This window comes from Eutrema salsugineum, unplaced genomic scaffold (assembly GCF_000478725.1).
Source record: "Eutrema salsugineum unplaced genomic scaffold, Eutsalg1_0 scaffold_2, whole genome shotgun sequence".
NCBI classification, from domain to species: Eukaryota; Viridiplantae; Streptophyta; class Magnoliopsida; order Brassicales; family Brassicaceae; genus Eutrema; species Eutrema salsugineum.
In genome coordinates, this window is record NW_006256829.1 from 10,921,551 (window position 1) to 10,944,187 (window position 22,637).

The 22,637-nt window shown below is 37.7% G+C and overlaps 1 protein-coding gene, 1 long non-coding RNA gene, 1 other non-coding gene and 1 pseudogene across 6 annotated transcripts; 1 reads left to right on the forward strand and 3 right to left on the reverse strand.

Moving 5' to 3' along the window:
- The first annotated feature begins 382 nt into the window (after positions 1-382).
- On the forward strand, positions 383-464 carry TRNAS-AGA. Its single transcript has one exon. It is a non-coding gene; the product is annotated as a tRNA-Ser (tRNA).
- A 2,571-nt stretch (positions 465-3,035) lies between these two features.
- On the reverse strand, positions 3,036-3,437 carry LOC112086841. Its single transcript, XR_002899687.1, has 3 exons — positions 3,381-3,437; positions 3,175-3,259; positions 3,036-3,066 (listed from the first exon to the last, which is right to left on the reverse strand). It is a non-coding gene; the product is annotated as an uncharacterized LOC112086841 (long non-coding RNA).
- A 215-nt stretch (positions 3,438-3,652) lies between these two features.
- LOC18017025 lies at positions 3,653-9,411 on the reverse strand (annotated as a pseudogene).
- A 4,641-nt stretch (positions 9,412-14,052) lies between these two features.
- On the reverse strand, positions 14,053-22,000 carry LOC18017027 (trafficking protein particle complex II-specific subunit 130 homolog). Of its 4 annotated transcripts, XM_006401510.2 has the most exons (22): positions 21,983-22,000; positions 21,718-21,843; positions 20,911-21,140; positions 20,519-20,700; positions 20,026-20,209; positions 19,645-19,735; positions 19,216-19,376; positions 19,040-19,129; positions 18,782-18,943; positions 18,468-18,529; positions 18,204-18,294; positions 17,851-18,014; positions 17,489-17,702; positions 16,829-17,374; positions 16,531-16,743; positions 16,014-16,404; positions 15,836-15,926; positions 15,630-15,714; positions 15,335-15,521; positions 14,742-15,040; positions 14,472-14,568; positions 14,053-14,368 (listed from the first exon to the last, which is right to left on the reverse strand). In XM_006401510.2, exons 2-22 carry the CDS (start codon positions 21,779-21,781, stop codon positions 14,190-14,192), a joined length of 3,783 nt encoding a protein of 1,260 aa, XP_006401573.1. In that variant the 5' UTR covers positions 21,782-21,843; positions 21,983-22,000; the 3' UTR covers positions 14,053-14,189. The 4 variants fall into 4 exon arrangements, with proteins under 4 accessions (XP_006401573.1, XP_024011592.1, XP_024011591.1 ...); XM_024155824.1 differs by having other exon boundaries at positions 17,489-17,697; positions 17,851-18,016; positions 18,207-18,294; positions 21,718-21,992; XM_024155823.1 differs by having other exon boundaries at positions 14,742-15,034; positions 21,718-21,992.
- Positions 22,001-22,637: the final 637 nt, after the last annotated feature.

Here is a 22,637-nt window from a genome sequence, read left to right on the forward strand (position 1 = left end):
GGATCATGTGTGGAATTAACCGTTCTATAAGAACATGTCAATGATGTCATCAGCCTGGAATATGAGTGATGATAAGCTACCATTTTGTTATGAGTTAAGACTACTATTAGTGTTCCATTATTAAATGAAGTATTTGTTGACTATTAGTCTATGAGCAATCCTTTCATTAGGCACCAATATTGGTCTATCCAAGGCGGACTTGATGGTGGGGATGTTGTGATGGGCTTAGGTGATAAATCAATCACTGTTAGTTTTCGGGAAAACAAAATAAATGAATAAAGACGAGAAAGCATGCGAAGGAATTAGGAGGTTTAAACTTTAAACGACCTTTATTGTGTTTTTTCAAAATATAAGATTATAAATAAGTAAGGAATAGCAACAAGTGGACGTGCCGGAGTGGTTATCGGGCATGACTAGAAATCATGTGGGCTTTGCCCGCGCAGGTTCGAATCCTGCCGTTCACGTTTTATTATTTTCTCGCTGGATTAATGTTGTCTATTCTCAGCCTTCTATGGGTCTATGTCAACCTACACAGTAATTAGCTAATTATAGTTGCGTGGCATGTCTAACTTATGGCATCTCGATTACTGAATTTTAATTTCTCTTGTATTTATGGAAATCAAGTTTGTATATTTTTGTATGCTCTGATGTAATGTAACGCTCATCGATTACATAGCCCAACATAAAAAACAATGATTTAACTATCGATATATGGGTGGACATAACTAAAACAATTTCTAACTTAGCTCAACATCAAATCATACATTAATTTATATAAATATTAATAGAGATCATGACTCATGAGCAACAAAAAATAATACCCCAAATACAAAAAAATAATATCAATTTTTTTGGGGAAAGTCCCTTGTAAATTTAAAACAAACATTTTTCTATATCTCTTAAAGATGCTTTTTGAAAAAAAAATCTAATTAAATAATATGTTCACATGAATTACATATATATATATATATATATCTATATATTAGTATTAGTTAGCAGACTTAATATATCGTAGTCGATTGATTCAGTCATTAATATATATGGGAAATCATTTTCCACTTCTTTAACAAAAAGTAATACTATAATATAATCAAAGTGTTAAGATATTGAATGGAGTAGTGTTCAGTTAAAAGGGTCAACTTTCGGAGTATCATTTATTTTTAAATGATTGAAACATCAAGATCAAAGTTTAATGGAAAAAATCCACCTTAAAATTTATTTAAAATTGACATTATTTCTCCGACATTACTGTAATACACAAAAAATGTGTTATATAGTCTAGTATTTTCTTTTAAAATGTTTTAGTACGATCAAGATAAGCACGACGTAAACCAAAAGATTGGAAACTTCTTTTTGGCGACGAATAAAGAAAAAGAGACGGTCATTAATTAAGAATGATCCAAGAACAGAATGATCACTGATCGTCCATAATTTAACTTTAAAGAGAAGTTTAACTCCATAGTTCTAGCTATGATTTAAGCTTTAAACCGCAATTACTGATCGTCTAACCTTAAAAAAAAAAAAACGAAAATGAGTGACCAAACCTCTTTCGTGGTTGCCTCCGTCGCCAGCACCGTCCTCTGGTACAAAGCAACCTCCATCTAACACCGGCGCTCGTCCTTATCCAAGTCATCGGCCTCATTCTTATGCCTTCTCCGCCTTTGCGGCCTTCTTCAACGACCGATCGATCTCTTTCAGATCAGACAGTTTGTTAAGATTATCCACCTTAGCCATGGCGGCGACGACGGCATGTTGCCGTCTTTTGTTGTTGTTTCTTTCTTCTCATGACTATTCTTAGGCTTTTTACTAATGACCTACGGACGAATGAAGGTTTCAAAGTTAGGAAATCAAAAGAGATTTATCAGTGACTTGACTGACTTCAAAAAAGGCAAAACAAACCTGGAAGAGAGGGAGCTGCATGGGGCTGTGCTTGTGCTTGAGGAAGTAATCTGAATAAAAAAAAATAAAATCTTTTTGATGAAAGGATTCCAAAAAGCAGAGCAACCTGAGTGAAGAAAATAGATGCAATAGAGAGCTTTTAAAAGAGGCAAGACAAACCGGGAAGAGAGGGAGCAGCACCAGGTTATGCTTGAGAAGGTAATCTGAAAAATGTTTTTTTAAAAAAACAAAAAAAGTTTAGTTAGCAATTCCAAAAAAAAAGGAGAAAAATTGTGTTTTAGAATGAAAATTTTATTATTTACTCTGATTTCTTTATTTGGAATGATATTATTAATCGTTTTGTATGAGATTAAGATAATGATGCTATTAATTTTGTATGAATTAACGTTTTTTTTTTTTAATACCACCTATTGGACTCTGTATTATTAGTCACGGCACTGTCCCTGATCTACATCCCACTGAATCTCCTTCCTCCATCTCAAAGCCCTGGCCTCTGCTTCCTCCACCAAAGCCATGGTCGACGATACTTTCTCAGTTTCACCTCTCCATAGCTTGTTCTTTCTCTTTGCAATCTTCCACACACTCTTATTTCATCCCATTCGGCCCTTAAAGCCTTATCCTTCATTTCCTCCCTATACACGTCAATCTCACACGGACCGTTTTTCACAAACAATTCACATATGTAAACTTGTCTTTGAACGAAAGCGACTTCATTTACTAGAATGGATACTCCATGACCTCTGTTTCAATATGCAAATGCAATTGAATGCTAATAGCCACTTCATAAAAGATTTATGGAGGAAAAGAACAAGACGGAGTGGATCTTCCTATTCTATGTTACATTATCTGTATCGCACTTTCTCGCCAAATCAGTAATATTATGCGACTCTGAAATCAGAAATAGCTTCCAAGTTTGCAGGTGGCATTATCAGTTTAAGAGAGCGTGTTATATTAACAGTTACTTAGAAGAATAGGAATACCTGAAGACATCGTCTTGTCTAGGCATATACTGAACACAATTGCTGCTCTAGATCCTGGAGACACATCAAGTGGAAAGAACGTTGAAGTCGGTCTTCCATCACTTTGTCCATGAACAAATCCATCTTGAAGATCAAGCCAAGCATCAAGGACTACCAAGTTGGCCTTGACTAGAGAATGTAGCATAACCTGTAAATAGGAACTGCATGATTAATTATAACCCTGAGTAGACGTGAATAAGAATGAGGGAGCTGAGAATTAACGATACAATATTTTTGAAGAGATTAAGTTGGCTACCTGCACGACCAGAGTGCCATCATTGCATTTGTTTGCCACCCTTGTGGTCACGTCAAAAGGGTCGGTAAAATGTGCAGCTATGGTTCTGCTCACATAACAAAATCAGAGGGAAATCTGATGAGTAAAAGAACAGTTTTGGGGGCCAAACCTCTGATTTGGAAAAAAAGATGATCAAGATTTGCCATGACATGGAAGAAATATAATACCTCTCAAAGATCTGGTTATGATGAACCCCAAATTCAAGTTTCAAAGCTACAGTTATCATTCCCTCTAAAATATCTTGTTTCAGCGGAGTGACTGTTAACGCAAAATATAAGAATCTTGAATACAAGCTAGCTAGTTGTGAATAATACAAGCTAGCTAGTTGTGAATAATATGTGAACTGGAATATTCCGCGCACTATTACAAACTAGCTAGTTGTGAAAATAAAAGCAGTGATATGCATGAGTACTCTCTGAGTACATTACAAAGCACAACTCTAGTTTATATTTTGAGGTGGGATATGGTAAGGGGCCGGGTATGTACCAAATGTAATTAAGGATTACGATGCGAGACAGATGGACATATGAGAATTCATCGACAGCCGAGATGTAAACATGGTTAGGTACCAAACCGGGAAAGGAGCTAGCAGGGACACAGAAAAGTTCATTCCTGGAGATGAAAATGACGAGATCTCCGATGTCACCCATGAGAACAGCATTACCTTTTTCGTCTAGCTTTAACGTCAGTACACAATTTGTTTGCATTTTGGAAACAGCATCAATGATCTCGTCGAGTTTCCTGTATATCTTAACCAAGAAAGTCTCACCGGTGGTTTTTGACTCAACCAAGTGCTCGGTCGTGGAGCACGATTGCATAACCTCATGTGCGCACGGCAGCAGCTTTTGAAGGTTTTGAAATCGCAAGCTCTGCAACTGGGGGTTACCGCTTGGTTTGTAGGGATCCCATGACCCGATGAGGTGGCCTCCAGATCCGGGGATGCGAAACATGTCGTCTTTCTTGGAAAACATGACTCTAGAGGAGAAGAAGCAGGGGTTTTTGATCCTTACGTTGGTGTTACTTTGTAAAAGCTTTCAGAAGAACAATAGAGAATGAACTGAAAGACTTCGTACCACTTCCATTAAGAAAACTCGGTCATATAAAAACCTTACAAGAGAACAACTACTTTGAAAACAGAATGCATTAAAATAGCTAACAAATTGAAAATTAAAAAAACTCTCCTACATTCTCGGAGGAATTATTCTTGCTTTTAACTCTTCAAACTTAAACTCCAAGCCTCTGCAACGGCTATACTTTATTCATCATTCCCTCCCTTAAACTGAAAGCTCTCCTTTCTGTTTACTCATCTTTCTCACAAACTCCCATTCTACCTCTGAGTCTTTCAAACACTTCCAACTTAACAGCCTTTGTCATGATATCTGCGAGTTGATCATCTGTTGAACAATAGTCCAGCTCAATGGTTCCATCATTCACCAGCTCACGCAAGAAATGGAACCTCACTTGTATATGTTTACTCCTTCCATGCATCACTGGATTCTTTGACAATTTAATAGTAGAACTATTATCACAGTAAAGAATGGTACCTTCTCCTTGTTCCAACCCAATATCCTTTAGAACATTTCTCAGCCAAACAGCTTGACAAGCCCCGTATGCACCAGCCACAAACTCAGCTTCTGTAGTGGATAAGGTCACAATAGGTTGTTTCTTTGACGACCAAGAGATAGCTCCTCCTCCGATCTGAAACACATAACCTGAGGTGCTTCTTCTATCATCTGTGTCTCCAGCGTAATCACTATCCACAAAGCCAAACAGTTTCTTGTCCCCACCACATCTGTATCGAACTCCATACATTGTTGTCCCCTTCACATACCTTAAGATCCTTTTTACTGCAACCATGTGTTGTTCTGTTGGCTTCTCCATATACCTGCTTACCAGATTTACTGAGTACATCAAGTCTGGCCTGGTAGCCGTCAGATACCTTAGGCTTCCAACTATTTGTTTGAACTGTGTTGCATCCACCGGTTCTCCAGCTCCCTCCTTTGATAACTTATGACCAGGGACAATCGGATTTTTGACAGAAGTGCAATTCTCCATCCCATATCTCTGCAGTATCTCTTCTGCATATTTCTGTTGACAAATGAAGATACCTTCCTCATCCTGACTCACCTCAACTCCCAAGAAAAACCTCATTTTTCCAAGATCTGTCATAGAAAACTCCTTCATCATTGAGTTTTTAAACTCTGCAAGCATGTCGCTGGAATCTCCGGTGTAAATCAGATCATCTACGTAGAGACTCACCAGAAGAAGACCCTCCTTACTCTGTTTAACAAACAAAGTGTGCTCACAGAAACACTTCTCAAAACCTTCTCGTGTAAAGTACCCTTCTATGCGACTATACCAGGCTCTTGGAGCCTGTTTTAGTCCATACAAGGCTCTGTTCAGCTTGTACACTTTCTCTCCTTCACCTTCTACTTCAAAACCCTTCGGTTGCTCTACGTACACATCCTCCTCCAGGTTTCCGTGCAAGAAAGCACTCTTAACATCAAGTTGATACACCTTCCATCGTTTCTCAGCTGCAACAGCTAGTATGGCTCTAATTGTATCCCATCTAGCTACAGGTGCAAACACCTCATAGAAATCTATTCCATATTTCTGATGATACCCTTTAGCTACTAACCTTGCCTTGAATTTGTCCACCTCGCCTTTTTCATTAAATTTTGTTTTGTAGACCCACTTAACTCCAATGACTTTGGCATCCTTCGGTAAACTCATTAATTCCCATGTGTGGTTCTCCTCAATAGAAGAGATCTCTGCTTCCATTGCCTTTCTCCATACCTCAAGTTGAACAGCATCCTCAAAAGAATCAGGATCCTCTGGTGCTATGAACATTGCGAGTAGCCTGTCACCAGATTCTCCTTCCTCTGCCACAAGAATTCCTGCTCCACTGGTATCAAAGTCCTTAAACCACAACGGTCTGCGCACCTGTCTCTTGCTTCCTTCTCGTGTGGGAGCTTGTTGTGCTTGTCCCACTTCACTTGCAACCGCAGTTGCTTCCTCTGCATTCTGTACTGCCACTGCAGGTTCACCTGGTGGTGCAGTATGTCCCTCTCCTTCATTTTGCTCTTCGATCTCCATTTCCTCAGTGTCATCTCCCTTCTCTGACTCTGCATCATCACAAGTCAGCTCACTGTCTTGACTATCACTCTCCCAGTTCCAACCTTTTCCTTCGTCAAAGTGCACATCTCTGCTGATTATTATCTTTCTTGTCTTGGGATTGTATAGACGATATGCCCTTGTTTCTTTACTTACTCCAAACATCACACACCTTGTACTCTTCTCATCGAGTTTGATTCGATTCTGATATGGAACCATCGCATATGCAATGCAACCGAAGACCCTGAGATGTTCTACAGATGGTTTGTGATCACTCCACTTCTCCTGCGGCGTGACATTCTCCAGAGCGGCTGAGGGGCTCCTATTCAAGACATACACTGCATACTGAGCAGCTTCTGGCCAATATCTCCTTGGTACAGCCATTTCGATCAGCATACATCTTGTCATGTTCAAGATGCTGCGATTTTTCCTTTCTGCGATTCCATTCTGATGTGGTGTATAGGCTGCAGTTAGTTGCCTCTTAATCCCATTCTCCATGCAGTAATCATCAAACGCCTTGGATCTGTATTCTCCTCCACGATCCGTTCTCAAGCAGGCTAGCTTCTGACCGCTTTCCCTCTCTGCAGCCGCTTGGAACTCCTTAAATGTACTGAATGCGTCTGATTTTTGAGAGAGAAAGTAGGTCCAGCATTTCCTACTGAAGTCATCAATAAAATTGATTATGTACCTCCTTCCACTCTCAGACGTGGGACTTATAGGTCCACATATGTCGCTGTGTACCAACTGCAACACTCGACTTGATTTCCACAAGCTCTTCTTTGGAATCTTATCTCGAATCTGTTTTCCCCTCAAGCATACATCACACGCAACAACTTCGGTCTGCTCTGGATTTCGCTTTGGTAAACCATTTACCATTTTCTTCTCTGCCAACACCTTAAGTCCACCGTGACCAAGGTGCCCATATCTCTTATGCCAAAGCTGATCAGGTTTCTCCATCACTTGAAGACAGCAATTTTCTGTGGCTTCCCTTGAGTTCTTTATCTTTGCGAGAACAATGAACATGCGATTCTTAGACATGGTGGAGTACATGACAAGCCTCTTGTGACGTTTGCTCCAAACCTCACAAGTGTCATCCTCAATAACAATCTTCAGCCCTTTCTCTTGTAGTTGCCCCACACTTAGCAGATTATTTCTCAGCCCTGGAACATAGTACACCGAAGTGATAACAGATATTGCTCCATTAATTTCCAGCCTTAGATTTCCTTTTCCCTCTACAGCCATCCTCCTATCATCACCTAACTTCACAGTTTGACGAAAGTTGTTGTCTAACTCTATGAACCAGTCTTTGTTTCCACACATATGGTTACTGCATCCAGAGTCTAGAAACCATATGTGTTCATTCTCCTCCTTGATCAGACTAACTCTAGAAACCATATGTGTTCATTCTCCTCCTTGATCAGACTGACTTGAGCCATTAGAAGCATGTCTTCCTCCATCTCAGCATAATTTGCTTCCTTTTCCCACTCTGGACATTCTGCTTTATAATGCCCTTTCTTATGGCATTTAAAACACTCCACATGTTCCTTGCTGTAGTTTGCGTTTCCTCTCCCACGTCCTTGATATCCTCCTCTTCCCCTTCCTCTGCCTCGGCCTCTTCCTCCATCATTTTTCCATTGAGCCTCAGCCTTCAAGACCTGTTCTTCTCCTTCATGTCTGCTCAAATTCTGTTCATGAACCATCAAAGAACTCTGCAGGCCGTCGACAGTCATTTCACCGATATCATTGGACTCCTCTATGGCACAAACTACATATGTGAACTTTTCAACCAAAGTTCTCAATATCTTCTCCACCACCTTCGAATCTGGCATGTCCTCTCCCAGGTTTCGCATATCATTTGTGACTTCCATCACTCTTGAGAAGTAGCCAGTGATAGTTTCTCCAACCTTCATCTCTAGTACCTCAAAGCTCCTTCTCAATCTTTGCAACTGTGCACTTTGCACCCGTGTGTTCCCCTGATACTTCCTCCTCATTGAATCCCACAGATCCTTTGAAGTATCTTTCTTCAGGATAGTTTTCAGGATGGTCTTATCTATCGATGCAAATAGATAGTTCTTCACCTTATGATCCTTGACCACTCTCTCGGCTCGTTCCCTTGTCTGTGCTTCATCCAGCACCGTATTCACCCCAGCTTCAGTGATTCCAGTCTCGATGAGATCCCACCATTCCTTGGATCTCAACAGATTCTCCATGAGCATTGCCCAATGCTCATAATCTCCATCGAACTTTGGAATAACTGCTGAATCCTTTTCACTCATGGTTTCTTGTTGTACCAGGCTCGTTACAGCTCTGATACTACTTTGTTACTTTGTAAAAGCTTTCAGAAGAACAATAGAGAATGAACTGAAAGACTTCGTACCACTTCCATTAAGAAAACTCGGTCATATAAAGACCTTACAAGAGAACAACTACTTTGAAAACAGAATGCATTAAAATAGCTAACAAATTGAAAATTAAAAAAACTCTCCTACATTCTCGGAGGAATTATTCTTGCTTTGAACTCTTCAAACTTAAACTCCAAGCCTCTGCAACGGCTATACTTTATTCATCAGTTGGTCCACTCGCTCTGAGCAGCGGCAGAGGGTCTGCAAAAGCTGAGCTGAGGTCCCAAGAACTTGACAGCCACAACACAGTCTTCATCCTCTGGAGAAGACGAGGACATTGACATGTTAGTGATGATTTTGGTTTGGCAGTGAGGCAGAGCCACAAGAGGAGGCAGCGAGATGCGTTTTGGGTTTGTGTCCGATGCATATGGGTTTAGATCGTCTTGGAGACGCAGGATCCCGTCGTCCTTGTTCAGAGTAGCTACCCAGCCATGAGATGCCCCAATCGTCATCACTGCATAATCATATAGATCAGGATACACCAACTCATAAGGCACCTTCATACCCGAATTAGTGGTAACACTTTCAGTAAAGTCACTAATGGTGAGTTTTCCTAGAGTCGGTCCACAAGCAGAAGCACAAACGATGGAACAAGGAGGGGTTTGAAGCAAGGAAGAAGAAGATAGGACCTTCTCATGGATACAGGGCTGAGTTTCGATAATCGGCTGAGAAGCAGAGACATGATTGGAGAATTTTCTTTAGGAGAAAAAAAAAAAAGACAAGAAGCTCTGCACTTCAATTGATGCCCGAATAAAATGTTTTACAAAAGCGACAAAGCCTTACCTTGTCAACCAATAGTGCCTTGCTCACCACGTATTAAGAGATTTTTTTCTTTCTGGAGTATCATAGAGAAAAGTAATTACCTCACATTAATTAGATATCTGACACCAATTAGAGGTATTTAATACTATATATTAAGTGTTACAAATTTCAATTTAACATCAGTTGTTAAATTTCGATATTTTTACCGACTCTTATCGTATGATGTCAATTAAATAAGAATAAGCAAATGTGTTATGATTTCTTTTGATATCAATTAAAAACAAAACACAACCCCTTAAATATTAATCGAAAATTAACTTTCTGAAAAAATGATTAGATGCCTGGCACCTCCACAATCAATCTCACCCAAAAAATAAAATAAAAATGTGCCAGCTTAAAAAATGATAACATGGCAATCCAAAATGGGTTCATAAATCATAATCAATCCAATTAAAACAACCATATTCATTCCGATTTTAATATTGTAAGATGTCTAATTGATACATAAATTCAATTTTACAATATAATATGTTATTTCATTTACAATTAGTCACCTAGATTTTTGGCAACTAACAATTCATTTACAATTATTTTTTCGGAAGAGTTTTATTGTAAAAATTCCTATTTTCAAAATTTTGGATTTTATCTTCATTTTATCTATTTGAAAGTTCGAAAATACTTATTTTTATAAACACATATTTTTTACACTATGTAAAGAAGCTCTTCATACAGTAAACAGATCGAAGTATCGAACGATGCACAAATTTTGTAAGACATTTTTTATCCATTTGGGTCATCATATTATTCAAAAGAAAATCAAAATTTGGGTCATCATACTATTCAAAAGCAACTAAGTAGGTGAAAGAAAGAAAAACATTGAAACAATTTTTTAATCAAAACCATGTTCAACATTAGCGATAACTTTTCATATAAAGATACGACATTGCTAATATGATCATTTCATAGTCTTTAGTGGAAAAAAATAAAATAGAGAACTATAAATATCATAATTATTCCGCTCTAATATGTATTGATATAAATTCTTTATGAGAAATCGTATATGAGGAGATCATGTCTAATCTTATATAGAGAAGTCAGACCACCACTTAAAACCTCACCTTTCGAACTTTTACCATTCATAAAAGCATTTTCGATTGTTCCAAGTACAAAGTTTGTTTTCTTTGTTTAGTTTCGATGGCAAGAAAGAATATATGATGATATCATAAATATATATAGAGAGTTGTCAGGTCGACAACTCTCACTCCTTTCTATTTTTATGAATTAATCAAAATCCTATTAATTCTTGGTGACAATCTTCTCTATTTTTATGAATTAATCAAAATCCTATTAGTTCTTGGTGACAATCTTGTTCTTTTTCTTTATGCATTTGAATAATGTTCTTACAAATGAAGAACAATCCAATCGTCTCTTAGATGAGTCGACGAAAGCTCGTGGTTCCACTAAGAACTGCAGTGAAAAGTTAACCAAATATAGAAAGTTGATGAGGTATGTGGAGGCGGCGGCAGCAGAGGAGGCGGCGGCAGCAAAGAAGGCGGCGGCAGCAACAGAGGAGGCGGCAGCAGCAGAGGAGGAGGCGACACAAGAGGATTAAAAAATAATTAGTAAATGATTATTCCTGTTTTGATCAGAAAAAACTTAATTAAAGACTAATTATATATTAGTAATGAAAAATTGGCTTTTTCGTAAATGTTATTTTCATACATAAATGATATCATTGTGCACAAATCTATATCAAGTTAAGAAAAATTTAAATTACATATCTAAACTTTCTATTTTATGCTAAATCATACATTCAAGTTAACAGTATTATTACGTCAGAAAAAAAGTTAACAGTGTTATTTATCCCTTAACTCTTGCCTACATGGACAACACTTGTGAAATGAATGTGTTTAAAAATCTTTAAACAGGATTTGGAAATTACACAAACGAGTGCCACAAACTCATTTTTTTTTTTAATAAAATATCTACGTCCATTGAGGGATTCGAACCCCTGCATACATGTTTACCATATGCAAAGCATTAAAGCTGTTGTAGAAATCAATAAATGATTCCCATCTAAATATTTTAAAGGTTTTTAAAGTTTTTTTTGGTTGTGGATGATGAATTCCCCGTACAATTTGCTCATCTAGTTCACGTGCCAAATAGAGTTTTATTTGCCCATCAAGCTCCACGCACCACGCAATTTGGTCTGAATTTACGAATCTTTTCCTAGTTATAGTAAATAATACTTCTTAACATTAAAAGTTAAAACCAAAAAAATAAGAGTAATAATACTTTTGAGCTATAATTTTTAGGAGTTGTAATAGTAAATATTGTTCACTATATATCTAATTGTTTTTGTTATTGCATGTACATGTATTCCACGACCACTTACCATTCACTCTTTAGGCAGTAGTATATAAATCTTTAGCGGAATTATGTTAACACAAAAGAAAATTTAAATGAAGTAAATTAGAGAGATTTACTCGCCGTCCAAATATACAATTAGGTTTACCGGTGACCAACCAAAAGCTGAGAAGCAGAGACATGAATAAGATGTTGTTGTTAAGTTGTTTAATGAAAAAAAAAAAGAGAGGGAAGAATTGAATAATCTGTATTCCACTCCACCTAAATACAACTAATACCCCATCCCCTCCATTTATAATACAGAGGAATGGCCTTGCCCACCAAGTTTCTGCTCGATATTCACGAATATATTTGTGGAGTAAACATGGAAACAAAATATTGCTGAAAGACCCGGTTTAGATTTAGTAAAGTCATAGCAAAACTTGGTTCAATCAAGTTTGCTTTTCTTTGCTTTGGGTCTCTCTTTTAGGTTTTGGAAGGCTTTTATTGACTTTTGCCAGCTTCGGATAAAGACAGATTTGAAAAATTAATATATAGTCACAAAGACAAAGTGGGTCAAGAGGGTGACAATCACACCACATTATGACTGTACAAATAATACAGGAATCTTAGCATTGATCTATGCTTTAGAGATTCTTGTGGATGTAAGAAAATCAGCAATTCAGGAAAAGCAAAAATGATTAGGCAGCACAGGTTCATATAGCTAGTGAGAACATAGTTTTCTAATAGAGTAGAGATACATACATGGCCGGATCTGGGTGAAACCTATTGAAACATTTGTCTTGCCCCCTCCCCTCCCAAAATTTTTAGCTCAATCCAGTTTATAAAAAAAAAAATTTGAAACTAGTAATGACCCTCATTTTCTATTTTGTTTAAAACCCCTAAAATCTCAGATCCGGTCTGAATACATAGGTAATAACTTTACATCAACTAAAGCATCAATATGATCAGACGGGAGTTACAAAATCAATTAGTACACTATAACATTAAATCTCAATAGGATTAGTCTTTCTTCATGAGATAAGTCCAAAAGAATGACCTGCGTTCGTCCTCTGAACTTGGTAAAACCGAAAAGGCCTGCTCGCGTAAAACACACGGAATCTCTTTAATGTTGGCAGCTTCTGAGAATCAGAGCTTGAATTATCTGATTTTGTTGGGCTATCATTGTCCAGAAGGAGCTTCATCTTAGGGTAAGATTCTTAGCCAGTGAATCAGTAAAAATGTTGCATGCTTTTCATGTACATGTCAACTATATATCATGCTGCACCACCTTTGACTCTGGCTCAACCCTCACTCTGAGGATGGGTTTCACCTGAAACCTTGTTCTCTGACTCCTGGGAAACTCTATCATACATCCAACTCATCCGGAACTGATTCTTAGTAGTTTCATCAACAGAAACAGATGAAGGCATAGTAAGAATAGCAAACACTTATTCACTTCACGTGAGTTCCAAGGTACCAAAATAAATATAAAAAAGTATATTTACATAACTATAGTAGCAGCAGGAAAAAAATTAGGGATACATTATCTATGCAGAGACTTTTCGAAAACGAATGTAAGCTCTGCAGAAATTCAAGACAGTAAACACGCTGATTCTTACTAATTCATCACGGAAATCTAAACAACGAAATTTGCAGGTGTATTTAAACTCTCGCTCCCAACAGAAAAAAAAAAGTTACATATTGTTTTCTGTTTTTTTTTTTTTACTTTTTTTGTAAAGACAGAGTGAGATTTGATCTATGCTGAATTACAGTTCTTTGCCTTTTGTTACAAATGTAAATGCTCTTCGTATTTCCACTGGAGTGATATTAACATTGTCAAAAATCTACCAAGGACCAACTCGGAAATCCGCATATACACACGATTTATTATAAGAAAAAACTATCCTCATTGACAAAACTATGAACTCAATTCTCTGTTCGCAAACCAACAAAGGAAAACGCATAATGTTAAAAAAGATTTCTTGTTGAATATGGTCGCATCAAATACTCAATGAACCCTCAAAAATAGTCAACAGCTAACGTAATGGGTAAAAAGATGAAAGAATAACAATAGCTAACGTTATTGGAAACAAAAAAAAGAAAGATTGAGCGTGTGAAATTCACAAAGAAACAAAAATTAAAAGACCAAGAGGAAAAATAGACGTAATAGCTATTTATTAACCTTAGACTTTACGTTGTGATCATAAAAAAAAGTTTCGAAATGAGTGGTGAATTGGTGATGAAAGCTCAGAAATAGAAACTTAGCATAGACCGTATATAACAATATATTTTCAAATTTGATTTCTAACTTTTACATACAAATCGAATGTTTCTTTAGTAGGCATGACCCTACTTGACAGGGACGCAGTAGGAAGAACTGAGAAGTGGAGGCAAGACGCACACTAAGTGAGGACCTGGTGGATTGCAGCTTACGTTTGCTTCTTCCACGTTTGGCAAACCGAGCTGAGGAGGACGGACATAACCCGCAACTAATGGGACACATAGTATCGATATTACTACTCTTGAGCCTGTAATATTTTAAACCAGCCAACAAAAACAAACAACATAATCATCATTTAGTCTTTCTTGCAACAAGACAAGAGTGAGAAGAAGTTAATGTATATTACTTACCTTGCTCCTCTGAGAGAGAGACGTGGCCTCTCTTCCTACCCGCAATCATCCAATTCTCTGAGTTTGCATTGACTTCATATAACACCTCATCCTTGTCCTTGTGTAAATAAAACAATAGCAATAAATGCACGTGCCGATACTTTACCGAGAAAAAAGCGTCAACTTTTCAAATAGACAGTCTGGTAATGATGAACTGATCTTGAATTGATGATTATATAGTTTAAATAGGACGATATATATATCAACTAGCTCAATCTGAACATGGCTTACATTTTGTTGTTCTACGGCTTCACTTTCCTTGAGATCTTTCAGCCTTTCGACTCTCCACTGCATGGTAATAAGTTTTCCGACCCTAAGACCATCAGAAGCAAGTGGGAGAAATCCAACTGTAAGGCAAGGATCAAGCACTGGACGTTGCAAAACAATCGCACTCTTGAACACCAAATCTCTCCTTTCGGTTTCAGTTTCAGAGTGATTTGCATCCACTGGCTTGTGTGCTCCAGCGGCTCTATCACCATGGATTCCATATTTGATATTCAGAATGCTCTCTTGTAGCTGCAAATCTTTCCCTTATGTTGTACAAAAATTTAGTTAGTTCGCAGTCAATTCAAATGTTTTTCTGTTATAATAGGCAAATGCAATTGAATGCTAATAGCCACTTCATAAAAGATTTATGGAGGAAAAGAACAAGTCAGAGTGGATCTTCCTATTCTATGTTACATTATCTTTATCGCACTTTCTCGCCAAATCTGTAATATTATGCGCACTACTCTGAAATCAGATATAGCTTCCAAGTTTGCAGATGGCATTATCAGTTTAAGAGAGCGTGTTATATTAACAGTAACTTAGAAGAATAGGAATACCTGAAGACATCGTCTTGTCTAAGCATATACTGAACACAATTGCTGCTCTAGATCCTGGAGACACATCAAGCGGAAAGAACGTTGAAGTCGGTCTTCCATCACTTTGTCCATGAACAAATCCATCTTGAAGATCAAGCCAAGAATCAAGAACTAATAAGTTGGCCTTGACTAGAGAATGTAGCATAACCTGTAAATAGGAACTGCATGATTAATTATAACCCTGAGTAGACGTGAATAAGAATGAGGGAGCTGAGAATTAACGATACAATATTTTTGAAGAGATTAAGTTGGCTACCTGCACGACCAGAGTGCCATCATTGCATTTGTTTGCCACCCTTGTGGTCACGTCAAAAGGGTCGGTAAAATGTGCAGCTATGGTTCTGCTCACATAACAAAATCAGAGGGAAATCTGATGAGTAAAAGAACAGTTTTGGGGGCCAAACCTCTGATTTGGAAAAAAAGATGATCAAGATTTGCCATGACATGGAAGAAATATAATACCTCTCAAAGATCTGGTTATGATGAACCCCAAATTCAAGTTTCAAAGCTACAGTTCTCATTCCCTCTAAAATATCTTGTTTCAGCGGAGTGACTGTTAACGCAAAAGAAATATGATCATTGGCCAGTGGAAGTGACAAACGACATGTAATAATCAGAAAAATTATTTCTTGCTGCAAACCTGAAGATGACCCTCTAGAAAGCTTCTCACTCAATGCACGTACAGGGACCCACAGAATAGAACTCACATTGCTTGCCCACTCTGAGAACACTATTTTACCATCGCAGAGATTAAGCACCTCCGAATCTTGTTTTGGAGAGACAGGGCTATCTTCTAGAGAAACTTCAGCTTTTGGTGCACCAGCATCACAATCTGTTTCCGTGTATCTTTCCATCTCAATGCCATATGTGTCTTCGATCTTTAGCCCTGGACCAGTATCAATGTGCAAGATGGCGCCTTTCAGAGAATAATCAATAGGACGTACTATGATACCAATCCACTGGGCTTCATTTATTAGCAGCGCAGACGATACAGCTGCAGCAAGATCAACCAGAGCTCTTGGTTTGGAAACCTATAGAATAAGATGTCTATTGTCTCAACGAAGGAAAAAAATGCCCATAAGCGTATCACTGCTCATGCATGTAATTAATGATTTTCTACTGTTTCAGAAGCTGTAATCTATTGGGAGATCGTGTACCTTCAGGATAGGTCTGGTTGGCTTTTCATAACTCATGAAGTCATCACTATCGGCAGGACCACCCTTTGAAAAGCTGTGAGATCTGAATCTCAGGCGCCCTATCTGGCCAGTAACAACTCCCAAGACATAGGAACCGGGTTTTTGTGGAGGCAAAGCAAAAGTGATAGTGTTCCTTCCAGGCTTTAGCAGAGTTGCAGCGGAGCTCTTTAAAGCCTGAAACCCAATTCAGATACATAGTTCTTAATAACGTCGAATTCGATAGAAGAAAAAGACGCGTTCATGTCCAGTGGAGGCAAACCTGTCCGCCTTCGTCAGTGTTGTTGGTGGCTACCAAGGTAAGACTGAGTGAATCAAGGGTGATATCATCAGGAAAGCCACTCCACACAGTAACAGATAGATCGCCGGGGTCTCCATCACACAACTGAAGTGGAGGGCCAGTATTTCCGGAAAATGTGATCAATGATGACACATCTAAGGGGACTGGGTTCTTCATTTCACTGTGTGCAAGATTAACAACCTCGGACTGAAAAGCTTGCCGCTCCTTGGAAGAGAATAAACCCTTCTCCAACGACAGTAGTCTAACACAAGATGACATGTACCCAGCTTGATCATTAAGAATCTTTTGACACTCAGCTAAATTGGGCAAGACTTCAGCCAGTAAATCTTGCCATCCTTCACCCGCATAAAGGGCACAAACTTTTTCATAAGAGTTTGCGGCCAAATCATATTTTCCGTGCTTGAAGCAGACAGCTGCAATTTCACCATCAAGAACGACTCCATGTCTCTTCCACCAAGAACGGTGATAGTTTTCGGCAGCGCCTTTGGTTAGATTAAGATATTTATGCTGCCACAACAAAATTTATATATGAGAAGCTAGAAGAAAGAGAATCATAAAAATCAGAAGCTTCACTGTCCTTATGTAAATGGCATGCGCAATTGAATTTCCCAGTTATGCTACCTCGAAGTCCTGAATAGATGACAATGTCATCAACAAATCATGATCAGAAATGGTAAGTCGCAAAGCATGCTCGGCTGCAACAAAAATTTCAGCAAGCCTCATAGGCCTATCTAGCGGACTTTCAAAGTTTCCAGGTGAAGAATTTGTTCTCGACATGGGAGCTGCTTGTACTTTAAGTGATGAAGGTGTTCTCGGAGACGCTTCTAAACCTGATCTGTCGGAATATAATAGGAAGAATAACAAAAAGTGATAAATTGCAATATTTCCTGGAAACTTTAAAATGTTTGAGTTTTAAGTGCTAACACATTTGAAAACAACTAAACAAGAAGAGCTAAAGGACGGAATTTTATAAAGTTCATTACCCTTCAGTAAAACTTGGGCGGCCATCAAATATTTCAGGAATATTGCCAGTAGAAAGAGAAGCCCTTCTTCTGTTAGCCACACGTAGAAGGACAGATGGTTCAAGGGGTAAAGGTTTGCGTTGAATACCAAAGTGCTTAGTTCTTGAAGTTGCTTGAAGAATAGTCTGTGCCAAAACAAGGAGATGAGTATTCTTACAATAAAAAAGAAACAGATACTAAATAATACCCTAGATCTCACATTATGTCAGTTTCCACGAGATGTCATGCAAGCACAGTTAACTCTTAGCCTGAATCTAAAGCAATATTGGCTTAAATAAGAATGATATCAGATAACACATTCACGCAGCATATACCTTTTCTTTTTCAAGAACCTCAGAGGAAGCATCTGCTGGAAGAGATGGCCAGACTGCCGGTTTTGGCCAAGGCAGCATACTGAGACAAGCACTGTCAAAAAATGTGTAAAGGTTACTACTAAACCCAAAGAGTAAATAAAAGTCGATACACTTTTTTGAGCCAACAAAGACTTGCAAACTAATACTTACTCACCAATTGGGTAATCACTGGGTACTTCTAATTAACAACCAAATGCACATGCTACAACAGAAATAGACCCGTACCTATTCAGTGGACTTTTTTCTATGTCTGTTCCATATCCTATCAGATATCCAAGTCTCATGAACTGCCATAATCAGAAAGACATTTCAATGAGTATAAGAACTGAAAAATGATATTGTCATCTTAAATTCAACCAACAAAACAATTTTATAGGTGCTTGGACATGATGAAACTAGTATGACATCACATAAAAAAGATTAGCGAACCATGACATGGACAAATGCAAAATAATTAAGGGAGAACTCCATTCGAATTGATGGGAAGAGAACAAGGGTTTTATTTATTATCCAGATTATGAAAACAAGTAAATTTCTACCTTAACCCGTGAAAGTGAATAGAGATCACCCTGAAGACGGTAGAATTCCTTCTCAATATCAGGTGCAACAACACCATCATGGTGATGCGAAGCAGTTGCATCGAGCAACGCTAAACATGCAGTAATTACCCAAACTTCCCGCATACAGAAGGGCAGTACACTCTATAAAATATCGAAAGAAGAGGAAAAATAAGGACGGTCAAATCAAGAAATCAGAGATATGATAATAAGCGTTTCTTTAGTAACAGTATAGACTACCTCATGGAGGGTCAAGGCCTTCGCAAAACTGATAACAAAAGAATAGCCCCTGGATGAAACTTCAAAAGGACGATTCAACTTGAACAATAGCTGCGAAAAAAACACATGCAGGTAAGCCAATGAAAAAATTGGTAAAAGTAAAGCTACAATTGTGAACGCAGAAAATGGACACCAACCCGAGATTGACAGGCAAAAAGATACTGTCTAAAATCGAATTCTCTAAACGAATCATCTTGCACAATCTGTGTCAATGGTTTGCTTCCTGGTTTCAGCAGCGCAGCTTGGTCATCTTCACTGTCGAATCCTCCAAAATCCCTCTGTTTTCCAGGCATATTAACTGCATCGTAGTTGATGCATTATAGATTATTTATTCAGGAAAAAATTAGGAAAACTAAATCAATTTGTTGGATGAATACTGATCCCAAATGATTTTAAAGATAAAGATAGATGTCAGGTTTGTCAAAACCTAGAATATAAAATTACATATAATCTATCTTCCTGCTGTTAAATTAACAGATGCAGAAAAATAATAAATATACCAAATAGACAAAAGCGTCGTATTGCCATGGGTCTGCAAGAGAGAGATAGAGAGGTAGGAAAAGAACCTGTTTCCAAATAGCAGAGCTCTAGTTCATCATATTCACGTAATGCATCTTCATGAAGATGAGCCATCTCAAATATGAAAGCCAAACTTTCCTGAGATAGTATAGAACATTATGACATTTAAGAAAATGAGAAAAAGTTTCATCAAAAGTGACTGCAAGGACCAAAGGTGGTATATATAAGTTTAACAGATAGGGAATTCTTTTCATACTTCAATGAAAGATAATAAAAGGGGCACAGAATTGTCCATCAGACTTTACCAAAAACAGAGTAAAATCAAGTTATATTAAAGGAAGAAACAAGATTTGAAGCATTTTATTCATCTATATAGCAGCCAGCAGCCACATTTCGTTTTCATTTCAGAAATTGAGAAGAGAGATAACCTTCAAGATGAAAAAGTTACAGAAGTTCCATATTGGCATAAACCGCTGCTCGCTGAGCTTGCGTATCTCATCCTCATAGAATTGAACGCGCCTGTCCAAGGTATTCCTGATGCACTCCGTGATCTTTAATTCTAGATCCTCCCAAAAATTTGCGTCAGGGCCATGTACATCCAGCTTACAGCACCTTTAAAGCATTGCAAAATTATCATATAAAGACCAAAACATAAACTGAGTAAAACCGATCAAGTAAATGAAAAAGTGTCGCCATTCTGCGTTATCGTTAGTAACTTCCTTTCTATGAGCTAAATGAGTTTCGTTTATATGCATCTAGTAAAAAGATGACTAATTCCAATTGTGCAACTGTTTCTTCTAATCTATTTTTGTTTATATTTTAGTAGGAGCAATCAAGCCTTTGAGAATCTGGCATGGCTTAACTTTGGTTCTTGGCCACATGTACTGAAGCAAAAAACAATGCCCAATCTACATTTCTAACCTTTCTCTCTTTTTCGAACTGAACTCAACTTCAAGCTTGGCATATACTTTCTTGACAGATTTAGTTGCTTGATCATTACTTGGGTGAGCCTTAGATACAAATACAATAAACCATTCCCTCTCATCGTTCTGAACAATTAATTTCAGACGTGGTTTAAGAATGTTTTTAAACTCATCAAGATCCTGCAAGGCCAAAAATATAACGTAACCAAAATAAGTGATGGAACAAATTCAAGAAACCATTAACGGTACCTAACATAATCTAGACCTAAGTTCTTTTTCTTTTATAGAAAAGGAAGACAGAACATCATCTTTGTTTTTCTCCAAGTGATTACCGTCCACTGCCAAGAATAACACAGAGAAACAAAAACAGGATATCAACAAGACAAGTACCTCACACGTCACAAGAACTATAGTTGCATATGGTTCTCGAAACCAGAACAAATATTGCTCCTGCGGGAATCGACTACGAAGCCTGGCGTCTGTAGTTAATATGAATTCAACCGGCAAGTTCTCAACAAGCACCGGATTTCGGGTCTTGTTTGTCAAGAATGCTCTTTTTAATGGCTGATGTTCCTCAAACAAATCTTTAACCGTGGGCCACAGATCAGACACGTCCTCGACTGTAATACATGGAAAGCTAAGTAAGATCCACAGGTAAAGGAAACAAGAAGAAGAAAAGGTCTTAATATCAATGAACAAGCAGAGTTAGAATTTCAGGAACAAAAGCATAATCCATGGAAGCACATGAATCACTCGTCAAGTGTCAGCTCTCAGCATAAAAGCCATATAACAACCGTTACAGTGATGATTCAGTACGTTCTAAAAGCTCAAATATGCAATCAAATGAGGGTAAAGCTTCGCAACAATATTCAAAATTTTTATCTCTGAAGCTCCAAAAGAGTTCAAAAGGAAGCATCTACCAACCAACAAGATCACATTATGAATACAGCTCTTTATTAGTTCAGATTCAGATAATCTGATCTGGGACTTCAACTACTTGGGAAACTTCCAAATTTACATGTTTTCTAATTACAAAAAGATCTTCTGGTGACAAAAAACTTAGAAAGCAACTAATATCTTACTATCAGATTGTAAAATGAGGCAAACGAGAAAGAGAAGAGTAGTATAGATCGTAATCAACGAAGAAATAGAATGTAGTAAAACTACAGAAACAAAATCCAGATTGGGTAACTTTACCGGCGGCGACGACGCGATCACAGGAATTTTTAATCGTCTGGAACTGAGCCAAATAGTTCGCCATCGGAGTTAGTAGAAATTTCCGACGCCGGAATCTTTGATGAGATCCGAAATCGGTCTTTTATGCTGAGAACATAAAACAGTAGAGAAACCAAAAGAATCAGAGGAGAAGAAGGTGAAGAAGATAAAAGCAGAATCGAGAAAGCTACTCTCCTATTACTTTGATCAAATCAAATCAAATACTGTATCATTATTATCCCAATACCATGGGAACGTTCTCTGCTCAAGACTTGTAAGAGACGAGGACACTATTGTAAATAAAATAGATTCTAGATCAATTTGCGCTTCAATCTAAGGCCCAATCAAAGCCCAAGACAAATGGTCAGGTCATAACAATCCAAAATTGTTGAAGCTCATGAATCATGATCATCTTCTTATACATACATTACATAATAAGTCATAGCAAACTTTTTTTTCTTGCTTTTAAACTTTGATTACAGTGAGTTTTCCTCCGTTGGTAAACCAGAAATTTGTGCTTCAAATAATTAAAAATTTGAAACACTAGTTTATAGAGTCAACAGCATCTCTTTTGCAAGATAATATGACACCACGAAGTTGAGGTGAAGTTTCACCTCAAACTTGATGTTTCATCTTAATGTTTTGCCCAGAAAAATCCAACTTCTTTCACTGAAAAGCTTTATTTTCACCAACCTTTCCATTTCCTGTAGTACTGTTACCAATAATAAAATGTGCTGAAGATAGTTTTGGGAGACATTTCTTATTCTTCTTTGAAGTGTGAGTGATTTTGTTTCTTCTGCTTTGATCCTTTGAGGTGAGTGAGAGAAGATAATATCATCAATATATATATATATATATATATATAAGGTTAAATAGGCTTGGAGGAGTATCTTACATGGAAG